Consider the following 23,849-nt stretch of genomic DNA (forward strand, 5'->3'; position numbering starts at 1 on the left):
AGAGGCAATGCATTTGGACGTGTACTAGAATGTCTGGACTCTGAAGCTCGAGTCCAGGTCCAGCACCAGGAAGACGACGGTCACTATGAAACGGTCCCTCACTTGCCACTTGGAGCCCCTACGTGAGGTAGTACGTGGTCTCGGACTCTCGGTGGGCAGCGACATGGGCCGTCGCCGAGTGGCGGGGGACCTGTCATCTGTGTGCCCACTGCCCACCCAGCCACCGCGGCACCGCGCCCAGGAAGGCGATAGCGTCGCGGTCCAGCGCAATGGCCAACTACTTGGTGACTAGCAGTAATGGCTAGCGAACAAAAAACGTAGCCCCGCCGCTGAATCGACAACCGGGGGCGGCTTTCCTCGTCGGGAAAAGGACGTTTCTGTCAGCTTGCCCATGGATTCTGAGGTACCATTTCATGGAGAACCCGGTTGATCTGAACATGCCAAGGGCAGATGCGGGGTTAGGAGCAGCTGTAATCTGTTGTTACGTCCACTTCTGTAACATTCCAACTGAAAGACGTTTTATATAGTAATTTCCACCTAGGATTCTAGAATGTTACTCTATCGATCCAAATCTTGAGAGCAGTTAAACAAACATGTATAGACGAGATGGAAGCATCTGGCTCTATCTGCTCCATGCAGGGAAAGCCGAATCTCAACAATCGCAACAGTTGTGTTTGGTGTAAAATCAGAGAGGAATTAGAGAGAGTTCTGAATTTCGCACAGCGCATAAAAAGGTTAAAAACATTCTATGTGCATGCCATATTTAGATCCTGTTTGGATGCCCGGTAATTAGACCAAAACACCTGTAACCAGCGTAAAAAAAAATGTCACCCCCCGCCCTCTCTCCCGCACGCCTCCCCACTCCCCAGACCCAGCCCTCACCAGCCGTGCATGCCGCCGCCCCACCCCTCCCAGCCGATGCCGCGGCCCCGCCCCTGCACACCGCCCCCTGCCAACGCCGGCGGCCCATCCCTGCCCAGTCAAGCCGCTGCCCTCCCTCTCCCAGCCCCGTCCCCTCGCTCCTGGGTTCGGCTACCTCCGCGGCCGCTCGCCCCTGCTGCCCGAGCCCACCCACCGACCTTGCCTGTCCTCGCCCGATTTCGCCCCCTTCTTCCCCGCGCACAGGGCAGGTACCAGCGTCTACTAGATCTCGTCGGCGCGCAAGGCAGGTCGGGCGCTGCAGTCGAGGCGGGAAGCAGTCGGCGATGCCGCGCCTAGGCGGCTTCCTCTCCTCACGCCGGCCAACATCGACGACGGCGCAGCGATCCAGCGTGGCTCTGCCCGGGTCCGGCGCCCCCCACCCCTTCCTCTCCTTCTCCTCCACTTTTTTTTTATTATTTTGATTTGGTTTCTCACGTTGTAGCAAAATGCGCTGGCATTCTTCTCAATAGTTTATCTGCATTGTGTTTGCTCGGGTTGATTTAGAGTTCTGAATCTGCATTATGTTTGCTCAGGTTGATAGTTGATTTCGAGTTCAACTGCATTCTCCCTTCTTTTCAACAGAAGAGAGACGGGAAAAAATATTACTTTTTTTGTGTAAAGTTGAAAGGACTTGACTATGTTTTGCTGCACATTTAGAAGCGTGCCCTTGCCCCTTGCACAAAACCATCAGATATTTGCATATATGGTAGGAATATATGAATTAAGATTTTTAATCGCGTTTCATTGCAGGAGTATCTTTTTCTTTGCAGGAGGATTTTTGGAGAATGAGGAGGCAGCGGCCTGCACCTATGATCTCGCTGCAAAATATGGGGGCACGGATGGCACCCTCAACTCACCGGTAAGTTCAGAGAACTCAGTTTGCATCGATCTGTTAATTGTCTCAGTACAATAAGTCTGTAACCTGCTACTCTATGTGATTAAATAATGCAGCTGAAATCGTAAAGCATGAGCATAAAAGATGTAGCGCATGACAAGAGAGGCATATGTACCTAGCCATTCTGCATCGCAGGAGTAGCTCATGCTTGAGAGGCGCCTCCAGCTCCGGGTATATGGGAGTGGCCAAGTAAGCACGGCTATTACTGCATCTCTGTATCTATGTACCAAACGCCTGTTTAGCAGCTGTTACCTCTACCTTGGGATGTTCAATATGTATCTCTTTGTTTGGTCTTCTACTGCATCTTGCTACTGATAATTTCAAGAGGCCGCATTTTTGTTACACTACACATAAGTTGCTGTCATGTCATTTGTAGCATTCAACATTATGATATCTGCATTTCTTGTGGCAATGTGCTCCTGATCTTATAATGAGTCAGGCTATACCTTGCCCAGAGCCTCTAGAATTGCAGAAATTGATGTAAACTCGCTGAAAAATTTATGCTGCATAATTTATTATTTAGAAAAAGAATCAGCTTAGTAAGGACTATGGGAGAAGGAATCTCAACTTTGCTTGAACGATTTGCTATTCAACATATATGCAGTTGATAAAAATCCCAATTGGAAGAACAAATGTACTGTAATCATTTTGTTTTCCTGATTTATCAAATGCAACTCTAACTCAAGATATTTGATCTTTTTACCTGCCGCAACTCTAACTAAAACTCAACTTTAAGATAGGGTGTCGTCTTAACATCCATGATACTGGCATGCAGGAGAGAGGTTTTTTCATGTTTAGCTGAGTTTTGGTGTCGAGAGTAATTTGTTATACATCCATGACCTACATCAGTGGAGGGCTAGGGGCTTCCATTGCTTCCAGTTTTCAGCAAGTGATGAATCTGAGGCATCTGCTGTTTTTTTAGGTTAAGCATGATATTTTAGGTGTCTAAAGTTAGGGGAATTTAAGCAGCTCTACTATCTCAGTGCTATTATATTATTGTTTTCTCCACGTCAACAAGATGAAAGACAATCTGATGTTTTTATTCCACTCATGTGCTTGGGACTTGGGAGAGATGGCTATTCAGAATGATGAAGACCGTGTAAGAAAATTATCCAATGCCATTGGAAAGCTTGGACAGCTAAATAAAAAAAATGTTGATGCTATAACATGCCTGAGGTATGAGGTATGTCTGATTATGTATGTGATACTGAAAATAGGTGTCAACGTTTAAGAGTGAGCTAATTTCTATCTTTTTAATGTAAAAAATATAGTGGTAGTGTCCTGGCCTACATTTTCTTAGCAATAGAGGCCATGGCTGATGGTGGAGTTGCTGCTGGGCTTCCTCGAGACCTCCTTGCCGTGGGTCTTGCATCTCAAACCTTGAGCATTCATTCCATTAAGATATGCTGTGATACACTCTTTGCATATGATGTGTGATTCTTTTAAGCCAGCGTCTCCTGGTTGACGTTTGTATCTTCCTTCAAAAGATTGAGTTATGTCCTTTATATGCATTATATGTACATATCCAGTTAATGCCTGCTGTCTGCACTTTCTCATAGACATTTTTTGTCTATTATATGTCTGTTGTTTAGGTTCTTAGTGCTGCAACCATGGTGTGACAGACAGGAAACATCCAAGGCAACTGAAAGATCAGGTCATGAGCTCGAGTAGGGTGCGTTTCGTGGAATACTGATACGGTGAAGCCGCGTGGATTCATGTGCCGTAACCCGCGAGGCCGCGACTAGACCCCACTCCACACGAGCGAGAGCCCCCACCCCAAATCTCCTCCTGCATCCTCCACTGCGCCCCAGCACTCAGCTCGAGCAGGCGAGCACCGCCGCCGCCATCGTGTATTCGTGTCCCGTCCCCGGCAGCCTTCGACAATCCCTGTCCCACGCCACCTTCGCCCAGCCACATGAAGCAGTGGGTGATGCCAGAGTGGAGGCAAGGAAGCCGTCAAGCCGACATCCTCTCCTGGAGTCCCTCTCGAGCGGCCGCAATGCGCGAGCGGCATCCGCGTCAACGCACAGGTACAAGATAACAGCTAACAGGACTTATCTGGATCAAAGGGGCCCGCATTGTGGGTGCAGATTAATCCCAGCAAGGAGTGGGACTTGCTGGAGCAGAGAGATCCAAGCTGCTGGCTTGAGATCTGCAGATGGTGCCCTCTTTGATCCTTTTTCTCTCTATCATTTGCAGGTATTGCTTGCTGTAGTTCAGTAGTGCATAAATAACCCTGTGTTAGTTGAATTAAGGGGAATGATCTATTCGAGGACTTCATTGGTGCATTTTGTTTAAGAGAATGCTGATTTCTTAGGTTGCTCGTGGGATGAGATTCTTAATATCACCAATTAAATACCAAGAAAAATGCAGGATCTTTTATGGGATTTTGCAATCAAATATATAATCCGTAAAACACCAAGTTAAAGCTTGAAATCTCTCATGTGGAGATATGTGAATTAAACACCAAGTTAAAGCTTTGGGTTCTGGGGTTCTGCATTATACTGTTATTACATATGCAAGGGATGGTTTGCGCCAAGTGCAAGGCGAAATGCAGTTCCACTCTTACATTAAATTCTTGTCTATAGAGATTTGAGGTGCAGCACATCTTGTGTTGTATATATGTCTTTAGCAACTTATGAGTAGATTGAGTCAGCAGGTGCCACCATCAATGTTGCCACACTCATCCATGACACATACCATGCTGTTTGTTTTGGAATCACATGGCTGCTGGATGCATAGCATATGAAACAATTTGTTCTTTTTTTTTTGGTTATGTTTTTTATGTATCTATATCTTGTAGCCTCAGTGTTCAAGTAATTGGATGCAGAGGGGTTTATAAGCCTCATGATAATACACATAATTTCTATTTTAGCATGGCTGGATTAACTTGTCAATCAGTCTATATAGTAAAAATACCCAAGTAGTCTATTTAGCATAATAGCCCAATCAGTCTATTTAACATAGTAGTAAAAAACAGTGTATATACTTAATATGTGGGTTGAATGGGCAGAGAAAAGCATCAAACACCTTGGCAACTTATTGCAGTTGGTAGTAATCTTAGATCTTAACACGTGTGACGTGCATATGTCTGTAATCTAAACAGTTGTGAATGTAATGGCAGATATTCCTGAATCCTGATTATTTCTTACCAAAACTGGCATAACTGGAACTAGCAATTCAATGTTCACTTGTCAAATATCATCATAGCAGAGTGGTGGTCTTTACCTTTCCATATTAATAAAAATGGCAGGGAAAGACATAATAGTTTTTACAAGGTACCTTGGTAGCAAGGATTTTCATTAGGTTCAAACAGCTAACTCTCGTTCCTAGCATTTATAGTGGTGCCCCTCAAGCAGCCCTAGACATTTCACTGAGTTATCTCTGCTAATAATCGTCGCACTTTTTTTGTTCATTCTGCTCAGTGCGATGTCTTTTCAGTTAGGTTTTGGGACTCACTACTATCTGCCTTTTTGAGTAGCCAATATAGTTGTGTATACCATCTTTGTTTAGTTAGGAGGCATATAGTGATACGTGAATAAGTCACCTTGGCTGATTTAGATGGAAACATCATACTTTTACTGGAGGTAGTTTTAAGAAGCCTTACATTGTAGTGTCTTCATCTTTCTATTTGTTTGGTCGTTATCTTCTTATTATGAGATTTAATAATAACCAGTAGACATGTGGTGAAAATACTCCCTAGGATATTTTTTTCTGTTTACTATAAGATTTGAATGTCCCCCAGACCCCGCACAGAGCGGGAGCTCTCTGCACTGGGTACACCCTTTTTTTTACTATAAGATTTGAAAGAACAAATGTATCTTAGGTGGTTTGACCATGCTTGAACTATAGTTAAATGACCTTTTTAATGGCCAGTGCAAGAGAAAAACCACAAATAGTTACTTATTTTGACCTTTATCAGACCAACATATTTCTAAGCTTATGTGTTATTAACTGTGTTGTTACAGGGGACTGCTCATTTACTAGGTGTAGTGGTGAAAGTGTGCATTGTAAGGTTATGTAGATGATCAATGATTCCATCATCAATACTAACTGGAAACGAGTACAATATTTGCAGCTTTGTTTTCAACTAAATTTCAGTTTAGAAAAGAAATACAGCACTGGAAGATTGATAAATGCATATATCATGTGTCCTATTTGTTTGTGTGGGTTTTGTCAAGCACATTCCTATAGATGTGATTATATTCTTAAATAAACTATATTCTGTTTGAACTATCTTATTTTGAACAAAAAATACATGGATCATGCTTTTGACAGTTACTGCATCGTCTGTGTGATCTGAGCAACAAGGATTCTATTGAGTGCCTTTGCAGGTAAATTATTGCTTTGATCAATTTTGGTGTGATAAGTTATCAAGTACTATATTTTCTTGCAACCTTAGACATTATTTTATAAGCAAAGGATTCAGCTCTAACCTTAGACATTATAAAGTTCCCAACTCTCATAAGCAAATCATTTTCTTCCCCTTTTTGTATACAGATCTCATACTAATGTTCTCAACTCTAAAGCTTTACATTTGGAGACAGGGTAAATTACTCATCCTTTCCATTCAGCTCCGATCTGCGACAAGTATTAGGTAAAATGCATAATTGCTATCTATTTCAAGGCTAAAAACTTAGAAGTGTGAGTTGCACAGTGCGAATTTACTTCAGTTAAAATATTAGGTGTTCATGCATAATATATCCACTACCCCTGAATTAGCATAGCTTAAAATGAAATATCTCTGAATATGTATTGTGCCATGTTGAACTTTGTGCTGTAAGAAGCATTTCAGAATTTCTCTGATTACAGTTTGGATACAAACCACCATTTTAGGTTTTCTGAAATCATATGTGAAGTTTGCTTCTATCTCGTCAGCTTGTCAAGTTTACTATCCTGGTTTCTGTAGTCTATAGATGAGTTAGCTGATTTATAATATGTATTCAGTAGGCATTGATGTAGTACAATACTGCTTAAGGGGCTGATAATTTTGGATTTTTCGTACATGTGCAGCATATTGCTTATGGACTGTTGGTTATTATTCAGAATTTTCCTGCCTTATCCTGGACAGGCAAAATGAAACCAGTTTTTTTTTTGTGTGCAAATATATCATAGTTAGGAGTTTGTTCTTATATATGTCTTGATGGGATGATTTATTATCTATCTGATGAGATGGTTTATTAATTATCTGAAACAATTCAGTGTAGAACTATATGGATTGCTCATTGTCCGGATTCTAAATATATTGGGACAAACATGATCCAATAACCTTAAGAGGTGAGCAAAATTAGAATGCAGCATTGATTTTAGAAAACCATGGATCTCCACATTTGTCTTTCCTATGAACTCTTAACTAAGGTCTATAAATTTCATTTCTTGTGCCTAACCAAATTAAGTAACAAAAGAATAATGAAAATTATGTTACATAGTCAGTTAACTCTGATTTGATCTTTCCCTTTGTGTGTTCCTGTGAAATCTGGCCGACCTAATTAATTTTGGTTTGTGGCTTGGTTTGAGCAGAGGAGTCGCTGAAGTGGGAGTTGGGTCCAAGGTCCACAAGCCAAATTTCAGGCAATTAGGCTATCAAGATATTTATTCAGTAAAATACCCTTGGCATCTTATTTGGTATTCAATCATAATTCATAAAACAACTAAATTATATTTATTTCAAGATTGAAGAGACATCTTTAGTGCCAGTTGAGATTTGTGATATCACTGTTCTATTGAATATTTACAATCATTTCTTCTAATCCTGTTTCTCCTTGAGCGTTGCACATGATCACCAGAGGCAAATGATGGGAAGAGGTGGCTGCTGGTGAGTAGTGTGCTTACTCAAGTGGCAGGTCGATGATGGAAGGTTGTACCGTGGCTACAACTAGGCGAGGTGTTTGACCATACATTGTTCTCATGTGGGTGAACCTAGCATTTGGCGTGTGCTATCTAGAAAATTTTCTACTATTTTTGCTATTGAAGATAAGATTATGAAGAACTCATTCTACGAACAAAGGGGCGAATTGATAGGAGTTGCCACTATTTGTAGGCATAAACACAAGTGACCAGAGAAAACCGAGACATGGTGATGTTGATTGTTTGTAACTTCATCGACCTTTGTGATTATGCTACATTTGTGGTCGTTCTTTCAAATACAAATGCGCATGGAGCTGTTATTTGTGGATTGAGATGATTGCTTGGAACAATTGTTTTATTGATGCATAAAATAGATCCAAGTTGACACTTTTACAAAAATCAGTTAGGGGTGCTAAGGAAGAGAGTTAAAATTATTGACCACATTATAATTTGTCGAGGACCATGATTAAACATCGCTAAGAATAAAAAATCAGGATGATATATAAAGCTTTTGGTAAACACTGAAATCAGCCTCAGACTATGGCGACATGTGGCATCACGTAGATTTAATTGTTGTTGGTAAATATGGACTGCTTAAATGTTGCATATCATTGATAGAATATTATACCTGTAGCAACGCACGGGCATCTCTGAAAAAAAAAATACGCTATCTATCGGGCACATTGCGAGTCGAGCCGCTCGGTGACGAGGCCGCTAGGGCGAGGGTTTCTCCTTCGAAGGCGGCATCCATTCCCAACCATGCCGCCGCCCACAGCTCACCCCGCCGGTCCCTCCCCCTCCCCTAACTACTCCTCGACGGCTACTCACCTCGCTGCTGGAGCCGATGGAGGCCTGAAGCGAGCGCTCGAGCCGGATCTGCGACCTCGTCCGCGGCAAGGACGCGCCGGCAGGAGACGTCGAGATCGATGACGACCTAATGTTACTTCATCCACTCCGGCAAAGGTTGCAACAACGTCGAACATATCTGCATCTCAACTTCCCCGTCATCAGCATAACGCCTGTTTCCTCTGGTCTGTTGAAATGGCGGACGCAGTATTATAATATTGGGTGTGCAAAACATTTTTCCCTTTTATTTTATTTATAATCATGTCTAACTCATTATAAACAAACTTTTAACATGCACACTTATAAACTTCGAAATAACTATGAAGTATTTTTAAACTAAATATGCGATGACTACTTTCATAACTTTTGATAACTCACTTGCTGACTTGGTATGTATGGAATGAACACAAGTCTATATATGTATTTATAGCTTTATTATGGCAACCTTCTACACTTTTCTATATTTTAGAATACCTCTCATGTTTATCTATTCCTCATATATTTCTCATTACACAAAATATCTAGATCTAGAGTATTCCATGTAGCATATTGTTTGCATTTATCTATTGCCTAGATATTTCTCATGCAAAATATCTAGATATCGGGGTGTTTGGGATTGCTCCATGAACTCTGTTCCACAAGCTTCACCGTGGAGCAGCTCCTCAAAATACTAGAGGTTGTGGAGCACCTCTTTAGGTGCTCTCACAACTTCACCCTTTTACCTCGAACAGAGTGCGTGGAGCTAAAACCGTTTAGCTAAAAACGTAAAGCGGAGCTAAAAAAATGTAGAGCGGAGCAGTCCCAAACACCCCCAATATTATATTGTCTAAGATATGATAATTATGTCTTATGCATACTCCCATTTATCTGGAAAGTTTCTCACGTAAAAGTTTCCTATTCCATAAGATACTAGAAAGGCAAATGTGTCACATCCCCTAACTTGTTTTCTACTATAATAATATTTCTTTTCCTCTTAATAAAATATTGCTTTTTTCTACTCTAGAAGTTGCTTCTAACCCGAAAATATATTTTACTACAAAGGGGTAAGTAAAAAATGTTCTACTCGTAGAAAAACCCCATTTGTTCCATAAAGGACATCTAGTGTTATGTAAGAGTGGCAACATTCCTAATTTATTAATTATGCAGTATTGTTATTTGTACAATACTTTTTTCGAATGCATAATTGTTTTTATAGTCAAACCATTTCTATTCTATCCTATCATGCCAAGACTTTTTTGCTCTTTCCTTATAACGATGTCTATCTTTTCAACTTGTATACCTTTGTTTTTGGTTGGAGCTTTTCTATGAACTTAACGCCACTATGTGCCTCTACAGTCTTTGTGCCTTGCGGATAATAAACACTCGCTTAGCCATATTTGTTTAAGGTTGATAAAGTGTGACAATGTTAACCACAAAAGTATTTTAAAAATTGCAACCTAATCTTTAGCCCTGTTACAACATAAAAATCTTCAGTAAATTATAGAATGAAAAGAGAGTGCTAAGAAGACTCAAAATTTTCATGAGATATTGAAGTGTCAGTACTCTTTATTAGTTCTTGTTGGAGCATGAATTTTTTTAATGAGTTCATACCATTTTTTTATTGATGATAGCAATGTTCCTAGTTCATGGGAACTATTGTTTCATATTTAGCACAAAAATATTTAGTATTCACTTGGGAAATTGTCACAAATAGAAAATTGTTTTTATTTTAGAAAAATGTTGCTATCGCTTCTTGGTTTGTGAAATTGGTATATGTTCTTGTGAAAATGGCTTCTAGCTTCAATAGAAAAATATTCAACCTTAATAAAATATAAAAAGTTCTGCTTACTTATTTACAATGTACTGTATATTTACTGGCCACTGATAGTGTACAACGAAGATAATAGATATGAAATTTCTGTAATGTTATTTAAAACAAATGTTTTTCTAGCCATTGATAGTGTCCAATAAAGAGAATAGATATGAAATCAACAAGAATAAAAAATTAAAAGGGAGTGAAAGAAAAATAAAGAAAACACATAAATTTTCAAAGAAACTGGAAAAACGGCCCACAAGAATTTTTCCGCCGTCGATGCATAACCTGCATTCCCCCCTTCCGTCCGCTGCATCCCCTCTTCGCTCCTCGTTCGTCTCTCTCTCGCTTCCCTCTCCCTCTCCGACGACTGTTGGGCCGCCGCCGCCCTAGGCCAGGTACTGAGGCTTTCGTTGGTCTCTTCGCCGGCGACGAGCATCCACCAGGTACTCCCACGCCTTCTCTTCCCTTCCCTTATGCTGTGCGAAGCTGAGCACCGAAACCCTAACCTAAAGCTATTTAGCTATTTGACAAGCCTCCTAACTTCGAAGTTTTTGCAAAAATTATTGGGTGTACATGTGTACACCCATGTCCCTTTACTGGATCCGCCCCTGGTCTGTTGAGTTACAGATCCATGTGAGTTCATCCCCTTCCCAGCCCATGCTCTGCTGTTTAGATAAAAACTGGATCTTGAACATTCCAGATGTAGTGCCCTGCGGCAACATTTTTTATTTTGTTTTATGAATTCGCATGCCAAATATTTTATTGTGCATAGCTGATAACTCATATAATATTGCATTAGTGACCAAGACACATGTTTTCTATGTTCAATACTGTTGGAAATAAGCCATAATTACTGGGTGCAAAAGATGGCCAATCTTTTTTCAGTAATGACAATTTTTTTTGACTTATTTCGGCAATGAGATATTATATTCTATAATTTTAAGATATAGACATTTATGTAAAATCTCTTCCTGTGTATCCAATATGATAATGTATGGACTACATAGTAACATGCTAAAAAGATCAATGCTCTAATATATGTAGTGAAAATTACTCCTGCTTACAGACCTGAGTGTATCAAATAGTCTCCCGCACGAAAGACTTGAAAGAGCTCACGCGTATTATGCCTACCTTGGCTACCGGTGAAGATGGAGTCGTAAATTCACTTAACCAAAGCATACCTGATTGCCTACGAAGGTCTTAAGTCTCCGCATGCCCAACACCTACCCCTACCTCTATCCTTAACAAGGTCGGGATATCCACACATAATACTAAAAAAATAAATAGATTAATGATTTGGATGGCAAGGCGGATGTACTAGTCAAGATATATCTGCCCTTCTTTTCCATCTTAAAAATAAGATTTCTGGCGAAAAGAGTGGAGTTGACTACCCTTGCTTAATAACTAGTTGCGACAAGCAGCAAAACAAAGACCTTCCTCTCAGGGCTTTGTAGGAGGTATCTTCATTATCAATACTTCTCCTGACATCTCAAGGTAATATGAAAATTGACATCCTTGTAGGAAGAGAACATCAAACTGATTGAATGAAAGAACCCCCACAAGTGAATCTTTATTCTTGAATTAGAAGATCAGCTAAGCCTTATTTGGTCACTTCAGGTACAAGCATTCATAGTCATTATGGGAAATTCTTTTCTAAAGGAGATGTGTATTAGTTCCTTCTCTATATGGAAAATGGTTGAACACATTATAGCATTGTGAAGAATGAAGTTGAAACACATGATTAGAACCAACACAATTAGGGAAGAGAAATTAGGATACTAAGTTAACAAACAGATCTATCTGGTTTTTCTGGAAAGCTAATTACTGATTATCAGAATACAAAGAAGTTACTTCTCAGCTTTAAGCCCGCAGCATGATACTTGTTATAGATTCTATATCATATGAATTACAAAAATGCATTGTTGTCCAATAGATTGATGTTAAAATGTTACAGGAGAAATTTTACATGGTATGGGTAGGTAAAAACTCTACCTGTACATTAGTCGACAAGTGGCGGGTTCTCAGAGCCGACCCAGCTGCAGGCAGTGTCTTTCAGCACGCCTTGTTGTTTCATCATCTCCCTAACGTCATGCACGCCATCCCACTTCTCGGCTGCCGCAAGTGTGTTGGAGAATGCCATGTAGGCGCCCGGTCTCCCCTTGCGGCTTAGCTCGAAGACCTCCCTCGACGCAATGTTGGCCATGTCCATATCCCCGTGCAGTGTAGCCGCCCCAAGCAGCGCGGCCCACACATCAGAGTTGACCTCACCGGTATTACCTCGGACTAAATCATAGGCCTGCCGCACGCTTCCGAATCTACCCAGCAAGTCCATGCATGCATAGTGTTCCATCCGCGGCCGCAGCAGGTACTCACTTTCCATGCTCTGGAAAGTCTCCTGGCCCTGAGACAGTGCGCACACCGACAGAATGCTCAAGAAGGTGGTGTGGTTCGGCCTCACATCTCGCCGCTCTCGCATTTCGCCAAATAGCTGGAGGGCCTCGTCACAGAGGCCGTTCTTCCCATACCCGTCGATCATCGAAGTCCAGGTGATCATATTCCTCTCTGGCATCTAGTTGAAGATCCTACGGCCGTCTTCCACCCGGCCACACTTGGCATACATGTCGACCAGAGCGCTTCCAACTTTGATGTCAAAGACTAGGCCGCTCTTCATCCCCTGGCAATGCACCTGCTCACCGAGCTCCGGCAGCGACAAGAGTGAGCAGGCCCCGAGCACGCTCACAAATGTCGATACCGTGGGACGAAGCCCTGCTCGCTGCATTGCCTTGAACATCTCGAGCGAGCCCTCCGCCGTCTCCTCCGTCTTGCTGTACCCCTCCACCATGGTGTTTACGCCACGACGTCCTTCCCCTCCATCTCCTCGAATATCGCCTCGGCGTCCTCGAACAACCCTTCATTCATGCACCCAACGACTAGCACCGTGGAGCACACCACGCTCCGCACGAGCATCGCGCCGTGCACCCGCCGCGCGTAGCCAAGTGACCTGCTCTTCACGTAGGCGTCCACCAGGCCCGCGAACAGGATCTCGTCGGACTCTGTGACAGACCTCAGCACACGCGCGTGGACCTCCCTGGCCAAGACGTCCAGCCGCCCCGTGGACGCCGCGAGCCGCCGCACGACCCCGAGCGCCTCCGCTAGGCGGCCCCGCCGGATGTATCCTGCGACGAGGTAGTTGTGCGCGGCGCGGGTCGGGCTCGGCATCCCGTCGAACATGGCGCGGGCGTTGTGGAGGGAGCCGCACCGGAGGTGCAGAGAGGTCGGCGCTGCCAGTGAGTCCCGACGCGAGGAGCTGCGCGTGGAGGGTCTGTGACTCGGCCCGCGGCGGGGACGCGTCGATGAGGCCCTGCGCCGTGGCCACGAGCGCGGCGGCGGTGCGGAGGTGGCGAGGGACGCGCGGTGCCAGCGAGCCAGCGCACGGCTGGGTCGGGGCCTTGTTTCTCTGAGCTGACATTTCTGGACTGTGCCCGTCCATTTCTCTCAGCCGGCACGGAGGATCGTCGCCGGCTGGCGTGGCGGCGGCGTGGTGCGGTAGTGTCAGGGCCGGGGCCGTGCCCGGGCGCAGGCAGGGCGGGCGACACACATGCAGGGGATAATTTGGTTGGGTCGTATTGGCCATCCGGCCACATTGGTATCGACTGACGTATATTGCGTATTTACTGCAAATAATTTCAAATAAAAAACTTGTCAACTATAAATCAATTTCTAAATTGAACTTTTGTAATTTCATTGCTCATGAATAATACCTCCTTTTCCTTCCCTTTCCTTTGCTTTCCTTTGCTCCATAGCGGCAACCACGGAGTAGAGCAGAGCATCACATGCAGCTCTTTTGGCTGGAGTACTCCCTTGCTCCCATGCTTGGGGCTCATGGCCATAGGCCTCCCCCCACGTGCCATCACAGGTTCACACGCTTTGCCTGGCCGCTACTATCCCTGGGGACGAGACGACGACGACGATGAGGAAGCTCAGTGTGACAGTGTCCGGCTGCAGAGCTGCTGTGTTGCTTCTGCACCTTTTTAATTTTAGCTGCCACTCCCAGGCACGTACTACGCAGGCAGGCAGGCCGAGGCAGGAGAAGCACCGAAGCGCGAAGCACACGTGCACAGTTTGCACATGCGTGCATGGCAGCATGGGCAAATCGCGGGACGCCCACGCCACTCTACCCTACCATTGTTTTCGGCTTGCTTGTGTGGTCCTTCCTCCTATTTCTTCACACACATGCACCGGATTTTTTTTTGTATGAGTGGTATTCAAATTCAATGAAGGACACTACTCAATAATGTTTTTGTTAAAAGATTCTATTTAGTTGTGGTAATTGACTCCTGGACACTATAGATATTAAGAATAAGATTTTCTAAGAGTAGATGAGACTGTGAGAGAGAAATTAAAAGTGACCATTATACCCCTGACTATTATACCACAAACCTTAATAGTTATCTAAAAAATTCACAACTTTTGTATATGAAGTGAAGATGAGTTTTATATAAAAAGTGTAGTTTAATAAGACCTACAACTTTGTAGAGTTGTCTTAAGTTACTTTTTTATATTTGATCCAATTTATAGGAGATAACATAAATATTTATGACACAAACTAAATATGTTATGAAAATATTTTTTGATGTAACTAATGATATTAATTTCTTAACACTTTTTCCTATAAATTCAATCAAATTTAAATTATTTATCTTAAGATAAATTTATGAATTAATTTTTTTCCACCAAAGACGAATCAAATTTAATTATTCATGAGCAATGAAATTACAAAAATTCAATTTAGAAATTGATTTATAGTTGACAAGTTTTTTATTTGAAATTATTTTGCAGGAAATACGTAATATACGTCGGCCGATACCAAAGTGGCCGGTTGGCAAATACGGCCCAACCCAATTATCCCCTGCATGTGCGTCGCCCGCCCTGCTTGTTCCCGGGCCCGGCCCTGACACTACCGCGCCGTGCCACCGCCAAGCCGGCCGGCCACGAGCCTCCGTGTCGGCTGAGAGAGACAGACGGGCAGAGTCTAGAAATGTCAGCTCAGAGAAACAGCGCCCCGACCCAGCCGTGCGCTGGTTCGCTGGCACCGCGCGTCCCTCGCCACCTCCGCATCGTCGCCACGCTCGCGGCCGTGGCGCAGGGCCTCATTGACGCGTCCCCGCCGCTTGTCGAGTCGCAGACCCTCCACGCGCAGCTCCTCACGTCGGGACTCACTGGCAGCGCCGACCTCTCCGTCAAGCTCCTCGTGCTGCACCTCCGGTGCGGCTCCCTCCACAACGCCCGCGCCGTGTTCGACGGGATGCCGAGCCCGACCCGCGCCGCGCACAACTACCTCGTCGCAGGATACTTCCGACGGGGCCGCCCAGCGGAGGCGCTCGGGGTCGTGCGGCGGCTCGCGGCGTCCACAGGGCGGCTGGACGTCTTCGCGCTGTCCATGGCGCTGAAGCTGTCTACGGCGCTGGCTCTACCCTGCCTCGTCGCTAGGGAGGTCCACGCGCGCGTGCTGAGGTCCATCGCAGAGTCCGACAAGATCCTATTCGCGGCCCTGGTGGACGCCTACGTGAAGAGCGGGTCACTTGGCTACGCCCGGCGGGTGCACGGCGTGATGCCCGTGCGGAGCGTGGTGTGCTCCACAGCGCTGGTCGTTGGGTGCATGAATGAAAGGCTGTTTGAGGACGCCGAGGCGATATTCGAGGAGATGGAGGGGAAGGACGTCGTGGCATACAACGCCATGGTGGAGGGGTACAGTAAGACGGAGGAGACTGCGGAGGGCTCGCTCGAGATGTTCAAGGCGATGCAGCGAGCAGGGCTTCGTCCCACGGTATCGACATTTGTGAGCGTGCTCGGGGCCTGCTCGCTCTTGTCGCCGGAGCTCGGCGAGCAGGTGCATTGCCAGGGGATGAAGAGCGGCCTAGTCTTTGACATCAAAGTGGGAAGCGCTCTGGTCGACATGTATGCCAAGTGTGGCCGGGTGGAAGACGGCCGTAGGATCTTCAACCAGATGCCAGAGAGGAATGTGATCACCTGGACTTCGATGATCGACGGGTATGGGAAGAACGGCCGCTCTGACGAGGCCCTCCAGCTGTTTCGCGAAATGCGAGAGCGGCGAGATGTGAGGCCGAACCACGCCACCTTCTTGAGCATTTTGTCGGCCTGCGCACACGCTGGGCTGCTGTCTCAGGGCCAGGAGGCTTTCCAGAGCATGGAGAGTGAGTACTTGTTGCGGCCGCGGATGGAACACTATGCATGCATGGCGGACTTGCTGGGTAGATTCGGAAGCTTGCGGCAGGCCTATGATTTTGTCCGAGGTATACCTGTGAGGCCAAACTCTGATGTGTGGGCCGCGCTGCTCGGGGCGGCTACACTGCACGGGGATATGGACATGGCCAACATTGCGTCGAGGGAGGTCTTCGAGCTGAGCCGCAAGGGGAGACCGGGCGCCTACATGGCATTCTCCAACACACTTGCGGCAGCTGGGAAGTGGGATGGCGTGCATGACGTTAGGGAGATGATGAAACAACGAGGCGTGCTGAAAGACACTGCCTGTAGCTGGGTTGGCTCGAAGAACCCGCCACTTGTCGACTGATGTATAGGTAGAGTTTTTATCTACCCATACCATGTAAAATTTCTCCTGTAACATTTTAACATCAATCTATTGAACGACAATGCATCTTTGCAATTCATATGATATAGAATCTATAACAAGTGTCATGCTGCGGGCTTACAACTGAGAAGTAACTTCTTTGTATTCTGATAATCAGTAATTAGCTTTCCAGAAAAACCAGATAGATCTGTTTGTTAACTTAGTATCCTAATTTCTCTTCCCTAATTGTGTTGGTTCTAATCATATCATAAGAAATTATTTTTATGCTGGATCATGTTACTGCATTTTGCAGGCTATGCCAGTTGATATATAGGATATATACTCATATAGACTAACGATTGTGTATAAGTCTTCTTCTCAAAATGATGTGACATTTCCATCAGTTTAATCCTGGTTTGCTGCAAACTGAATTTTCATGTGTTTCGACTTCATTCTCCACAATGCTATAATGTGTTCAATGTAATACGAGGATATAGGGAACACTTGCGAATAATAGTCTGGTTGTGTCAGTAAGCTCAGTTTGTACACTTGCATGCTCATGGAGAACCTGCAGGTACCTTACTGGCCGCCGCTCAAGTACTGGTAGTAGGTCTACGTGGCCGGTCTCTTCTGGCCTTGTTCTGATGCTTCATATCTCTCTGTTGTGTGTGTTCTGATTTTTTAAGTCAAGTGCGCACTTCACTAGCTTGAGGATGCGATGCCGTAAGGTTTGCCTGGATAGGATATATAGAGGTTGGGACACACTATCCAATATGATGTTAATCACATTGCGGTAACTGAGATAGACATGCCAAATACTGCAGCGTTTCTTTATTTCAGACATTTGGATAGGGACAGCATCACAGTAGGTTTATTTGTAGGGTTAGTATCTTGGAACCCTAAAATTTTCATTCAGACATGCGTGTTCTTACTGAATCCATTGCAAAAGGGAAGGCTAATGTGCTACTGATATCTAGCTAGTAAAATCAATTTTTTTTTTCACAGCTACTAGCAGCTAAGGCTCTTGATCGACGCCGAAGAACAGCTAACTGTTCAGATGTTGTAATGCTAGCTGCTTCCAGCAGATTAAGCAAGCAAGCTACATATATTTCTGTTAGACTAGGACCTGTTGTTTCCTTGATCAGAGTACCCCACATGGCTCTAGATCATGCTTGCTGCACCACCTACATTTTGTTCACCAGAGAGTCCAATTTATTTTCAGAAAGTGTTGCATTTTAATTTGTCCACATTTTCTAGAACCAGTAGACAAGCTCATTGCTTATTTCTAAAAGCGCTTATTTCTTTGCAATTTTGACAATGTTTCATGTTCAAATTTGTAACTTTGTGCTGCAGGTTAGAGGGTGCAAACATGTGAAGATCTTCAAGGTTATCTATCTATGTTGTTCGTGTGTTTATCTCTGGTAGTGCTTAAATTATGGCATTGGCCAACTTTTCTAAGATGTCTTTGTTGTTAGAAATATACTCATATCTAAACTTTGAGGTCGACTTACAACGGTTGAAAAATGATCTGAAGTGTCATTTGGTATGAAGTAATGAGTGTTGTTTTGTGTAATCTTGTTTCTGAACTTGACCAATGATAAGCTCCTTTTATCTTGTCCTTGTGGTATACAAGATTGTGTATTTGCAACTTTGTTAAACTTGATGGTAAGCCGTGAGATGTAATCCGCTGAGAAGTTGCTATTTGTGCTTTTGAGATGCACAGCACAAGTTTGTAACTTGGCTACTCAGTTATGTGCTCTGGATTCTTCCTGATTTGATACCCCTATTTATGTTTAGTTTTCACAGATTTCAATTTCATATTTATGTACTAATGCTTGCAATGAGAGGTGAAAAGATGCATGTCAGTGCTATTTTATCTCATATTTTAATGCAAATGATTTTGTTTCTGGGATGATGTGTTAGTATCAATTGATATATTCTAGACCTTCATGTGAGCACTAGTGTGAAACTTGCTCAGTTTGTTGATCTGGCCTGAAATATGATCTGATCTTTTGCTCTGAAACTTGCAAGGTTGTGCTCTCGTGTTTGACACCTTTTTCAATTCAGAAACAGCATGCTAGCAGTGGGGCGCTAGGTCAGGTAACCAGCGTTTCCATCAAAATAACATGCTAGCAGATACCAGCCATCCAAACAGCATTTTACAGGTGTAAATGAAATCGTTGGTTCGTCATCGGCGTTCCTGGAAAAGAACGAATTCAGAACAAAACCAGAAGGAGATGGTAAACCACCGCTATTGATTGTCTTCGATTTATCATATTCTTACCTCACTACGGTGGACGCCGCAGCGTCGTGTACCCTGTCTGCGGTTCTTGGCTGGGCCCTGGCATGTGGTGGTGTGTTTGTCGGTCCTGAGGCCAGGCCTCATCGCGGCCGCGGTGGTGGCCACGCCTCGCTCACCAGGACGGCAGCAGTGGCCGCGCTCGCGAGCCTGGTACCTTGTCGTCGGCAGTCGGCACCCGTGGTTGGCGGCTCGGCCGCCAGCGGCCTCCGTGCCGTGGCCTCGCGCCGCGGCTGGTGCCCCCCGAAGCGGCCCGAAGTCGGCCGCCCACGCGTCCTCTGCTCCTTGCGGTTCCCAGCGCCGGCAACCGGCAGCCCTGTAGGCCACCGCGCCCGCGGCTCATCGGCGATAAGGGCCGATGGTGATGGTTGTGCACCGTTTGCCCAAATCGGCAACGGCAGCTCCACCATGCCCGTGGCACGCGGCGACGGCCGGCCCAGTCCGAGGCCCCTTCCCCGACGGCAGCGATGGCCGGCTCTTGGCGGCTTCCGTGCCCGCGACCTCGCGTCGAAGGCCCCTGCGACCACCGCGTATTGGCGCCCGTGCCCCTCGAACGACTTCCCGAAGCAGCGGCGTCCGCATCTCGGCCGCGTGACGTTTTCTCCCGACGGAGAAATCGTCCGTGGGGATAAGGTTGTGCAAATTTGCACAAAAATCCTTCTTTCTCCTACGAATTACATAATAACCCTAATAGATTATTGATGTATTTCAAAATTATATTTTAACCATCAGGTTTTAACATGTCTGTGTATTTATGTTCATTTTAGACAATATATGTTTAAAACGAAATACAATGCACAATATTTACCTTATGTAATAAATATTTTTGAGACCATGCGTCATCAAAAATTGCATCGTAATATGTACAGTCGTAAAGGAATTTACCACTGTAAATTCACTTTCCAGATCATATATTTTCTGGATTTTTTTTAGTATTGTTCAAAGTGTTCGTCTAAAATGGCAAACCTAATAAATATGTACTATTAGCATTACATGTTCAAAGTGTTTGTTCAAATCAACAAACCCAATATACATGTATTATTATCTTTACATTATTCAAAGTGTTTGTCCAAATTGACAAACCCAATAAACATATAATATTATTATCACGACCTTTTCATCGTGTCGGTGTTTCAAGTTGCCACCGACTAGTAAATTTCTAATATTACGCGTCTGGCTCGGATGGTGTGCTAAGATGACACGAGGTTTATACTGGTTCGGGCAGAATGTCCCTACGTCCAATTTGTTGCTGCTACTCGTGTTAATAGCACTGAAAGTTCGTAGTAGGGGTTACAAACGGTCGAGAGAGGGACGTGTCCCAAGTCTCTGATGAGAGGAGCGAACGGGTGTCGAAAGCTCGGTCGCTTCCCGGCTGTGTGCTTGTGTGTTCTGATTGGTTCGATGCTCGATGGGTTTGAGTCCAAATTGATGCGATGTGTTGCGATGCCCCTTATGGGACACCCTCCTTTCCCTTTTATAGACAATGGGAAAGCACATGTTACAGTGGAGGAAGAGAAGAGAACGAGAGGAAGAAGTCCTTCAGGATCACCGGGTCCTTTTTCTCCTCTATACGGGTCCCGCCGACCCCATAGACGTCAATAGGGACAACTTCATGTCACCGCCCTATCCATCACTGGCGCCATATGTAGGCATCATCTGCCGGTCATGGCGCTCCACTCCGTCCTGGCAGACGCCGTGGTGAACTGATGCACTCGTTAGTGTTCGTACGGGGTTTAGGCAAAACAGCACCGGTACGCCCGACGCTGTTCCTGACGTGACCTCTTAGATATGCCCCGTCGTGGGTCACGGGCTACATCGAGGCGTGCCAGTCTCTTTCCTGGCATTAAAGCTTTGACCCAGGCCCATACGCTTGGACCTAGAGTGGTTGGCGCCGGTATGGGTCTCTATCGAGCGAGACGGAGCCTCTGGCCTCGGGGTCGGGCGAGGCGGAGTTCCTCCCCAAAGGCCAGGTAAGGCAGAGCGCAAACCCAAGGCTCAGGCGAGACGGAGCCCAAGCCCAAGGGTCGGGCAAGGCAGAGCCAACCCTTAGAGGTCGAGCGAGGTGGAGCCAGCCCTTATAGGTCGAGCAAGGCGAAGCCTACGCCCTTGATGTCGAGCGAGGCGAAGCCCGGCCCTAGAGGTCGGGCGAGGCGGAGTCTGTCCTCAGGGGTCGGGCGAGGCGGAGCCACCCTCAGGGGTCAGGTGAGGTGGAGCCCACGACCTCAGTGTTGGGTGAGGCGGAGCCAATCCTCAGGGGTTGGGCGAGGCGGAGCCCGCAGCCTCGGTGTCGGGCGAGGCAGAGCCTGCCCCTAGAGGTCGGGCGAGGCGGAGCCTATGGCCTTGATGTCAAGCGAGGCAGAGCCCACCCCTAGAGGTCAGGCGAGGTGGAGTCCGCCCTCAGGGGTCGGGCGAGGCGGAGCCACCCTCAGGGGTCGGGCGAGTGAAGGGTCGAGATGGCGACTAGAGGGGGGGTGAATAGTCTTTTCTAAAACTTAATCGCGTCGGCTAACCGATACAAATGCGGAATTAAAACTATCGGTCTAGCCAAGACTATACCCCACTATATATGTTCACTAGCACCTTGCAAAGATAACAATTATGCAACAAAGGTGCCGGACTAGCTAGAGCTCTCCTAAACAATTCTAGGAGCAAGGTTACACAAACCTAGGCCACTAGTACTTTAAGCGACAAGGGAGCTCCTACACATGCTAGTAAGCAAAAACACAAAGCTAACTAAGCTCACTAGCATTGCTCAATAACAAGGCAACCAATGCCTAATTAGAGAGCGCAAATACTTAGCTACACAAACTAAGCAATGTGACTAACAAGGTTACTAAAACCAAATTAGCCACGCAAGGGAGCTACTTCTATGCTACACAAGCAAGAAGGTAATTAGCAAGCTACACAAGCTATCTAATTACAAGAGCAACTACACAAGCTTAAGCTTAATATGTATAAAACCAACGGGAAGAACAAGGTTGACACGATGATTTTTCTCCTGAGGTTCACGTGTTTGCCAACACGCTAGTCCCCGTTGTGTCGACCGCTCACTTGGTGGTTCGGTGGCTAATTAGCATCACCCGCTAAGCCCGCACGTCGGGCGCCGCAAGAACCTACCCCTTGAGTGAGGGTAGCTCAATGGTACGCTTTACTAGAGTTGCTCTTCGCGACTTCCACGGGGCGAGCACAATGCCCCTCACAAGCACTTCTTCGGAGCGCCGCACAAGCTTCTTGCGCGCTTCGACGGAGACCACCACCAAGCCATCTAGGAGGTGGCAACCTCTAAGAGTAACAAGCACCACCGGCTTGCAACTCGATCACCTAGTGCCACTCGATGCAACCTCACGATGCAATCGCACTAGAATCGCTCACTCACACAATTGAATGATCACTATCAAGTATATGTGTGATGGAGGGCTCCCAAGCACTCACAAGCATGGACACTAAGTCCCTTGAGGTGCTCCACACCAGCCATGGCCGAGGGCCACTTCTATTTATAGCCCCAAGGGCTAAACTAGCCGTTACCCCTTCACTGGGCAACGGTCGGGCCGACTGGACGCTCCGGTCGTGTTGACCGGACGCTGGACCTCAGCGTCCGGTCGCCCGCAGACGGCCACGTGTCTCGGTTCCAACGGTCACTTGACCTGACCGGACGCAGCAGCTTCAACTGACCGGACGCTGAACCCCCAGCGTTTGGTCGTTTTTGGTAAGGTACCGACCTCGACCGGACGCGTCCGGTCACACTTGATCGGACGCAGCCAGCGTCCGGTCACACTCCAGCTTCTGTGTCATCGTACGTCAGCTTAACCAGACGTAGCCTGCCAGCGTCCGATGCATTCAGATCCAGCGTCCAGTCAGTTGACCGACGCCAGCATCTTCGCGACCAACTCGTTTTCACTTCTAACTTCTTCACCCTTGCTCCAATGTGCTAACCACAAAGCATTTGCATCGGGCGCAATAGAAAATAGGCATTCCATTTTCCCGAGAGCGCCGAATCCCACCGAGCTTGCTCGGCGGGAGGGAGAGAGGGACCCAAACCCATCTCACCCCTGCAAACACCACCTCCTTTGTAAATGTGCCAACACCACCAAGTGTACACCACCATGTGTATGTGTGTTAGCATTTTCACAATCATTTTCCAAAGGATGTTAGCCACTCAACTTGCCATGCCACTCGATCCTAGGGACAATGCAAAGTTAGATCATTCGAGAGGCACTAGATGACCGATATGCAAACAAGTTTGCCCCTCTTGATAGTACGGCCATCTATCCTAAACCCGGTCATAAACTTCTCTACACACCTATGACCGGTGAAATGAAATGCCCTAGGTTATACCTTTGCCTTGCGCATTCCATTCCATCTCCTTCAATGTCGATGCAACACATGCACCAACACGATCAATAATGATATGATCCACTTCATATCATCACATGATCATATTGGTTCATCGATCTTGACTCTACTTGCTCTTCACCATTGCCATCATCCATCGGCTCCAAGTCTTGCTCAAGCTTCACCGCCACACGGTCCATCACTCTAAAGCCTTCGACTTGCCCTTCACGCTTGCAACCAGTCCATCAAGCCAAGTCTTGTCTTGATCTTCTCCACCTTGATCACATGACTCAATGTCATATCTCATGTGCATTTAAGCTCCTTC

At 45.7% G+C, this 23,849-nt stretch overlaps 1 protein-coding gene, 1 long non-coding RNA gene and 1 pseudogene across 9 annotated transcripts; 2 read left to right on the forward strand and 1 right to left on the reverse strand.

Annotated features, from left to right (window-relative positions):
* The first annotated feature begins 911 nt into the window (after nucleotides 1-911).
* Nucleotides 912-7,980, forward strand: LOC136456865 (uncharacterized). 7 transcript variants are annotated; one of them, XR_010759588.1, is made up of 4 exons: nucleotides 913-1,780; nucleotides 1,873-6,413; nucleotides 7,019-7,093; nucleotides 7,337-7,980. It is a non-coding gene; the product is annotated as an uncharacterized lncRNA (long non-coding RNA). The 7 variants fall into 7 exon arrangements; XR_010759589.1 differs by having other exon boundaries at nucleotides 7,024-7,093; XR_010759585.1 differs by having other exon boundaries at nucleotides 912-1,780; nucleotides 1,873-3,846; nucleotides 6,095-7,980.
* Nucleotides 7,981-10,595: 2,615 nt separating this feature from the next.
* Nucleotides 10,596-18,774, forward strand: LOC136459450 (pentatricopeptide repeat-containing protein At1g28690, mitochondrial-like). Of its 2 annotated transcripts, none has more exons than XR_010760205.1 (2): nucleotides 10,596-10,747; nucleotides 18,247-18,774. XR_010760205.1 is itself a non-coding variant. In XM_066459302.1 (2 exons), exon 2 carries the CDS (start codon nucleotides 15,343-15,345, stop codon nucleotides 16,894-16,896), a length of 1,554 nt encoding a protein of 517 aa, XP_066315399.1. In that variant the 5' UTR covers nucleotides 10,596-10,747; nucleotides 15,144-15,342; the 3' UTR covers nucleotides 16,897-18,240. The 2 variants fall into 2 exon arrangements, 1 of the variants encoding a protein (XP_066315399.1); XM_066459302.1 differs by lacking the exon at nucleotides 18,247-18,774 and adding an exon at nucleotides 15,144-18,240.
* On the reverse strand, nucleotides 12,304-13,773 carry LOC136459449 (pentatricopeptide repeat-containing protein At1g28690, mitochondrial-like; annotated as a pseudogene).
* Nucleotides 18,775-23,849: the final 5,075 nt, after the last annotated feature.

Source organism: Miscanthus floridulus, chromosome 6 (assembly GCF_019320115.1).
Source record: "Miscanthus floridulus cultivar M001 chromosome 6, ASM1932011v1, whole genome shotgun sequence".
Lineage (NCBI taxonomy): Eukaryota > Viridiplantae > Streptophyta > Magnoliopsida > Poales > Poaceae > Miscanthus > Miscanthus floridulus.

What these genes read in the sequence shown, in the direction of transcription:
- LOC136459450 (XM_066459302.1), top strand. Translation starts at nt 15,343, where the DNA reads ATGTCAGCTCAGAGAAACAGCGCCCCGACCCAGCCGTGCGCTGGTTCG.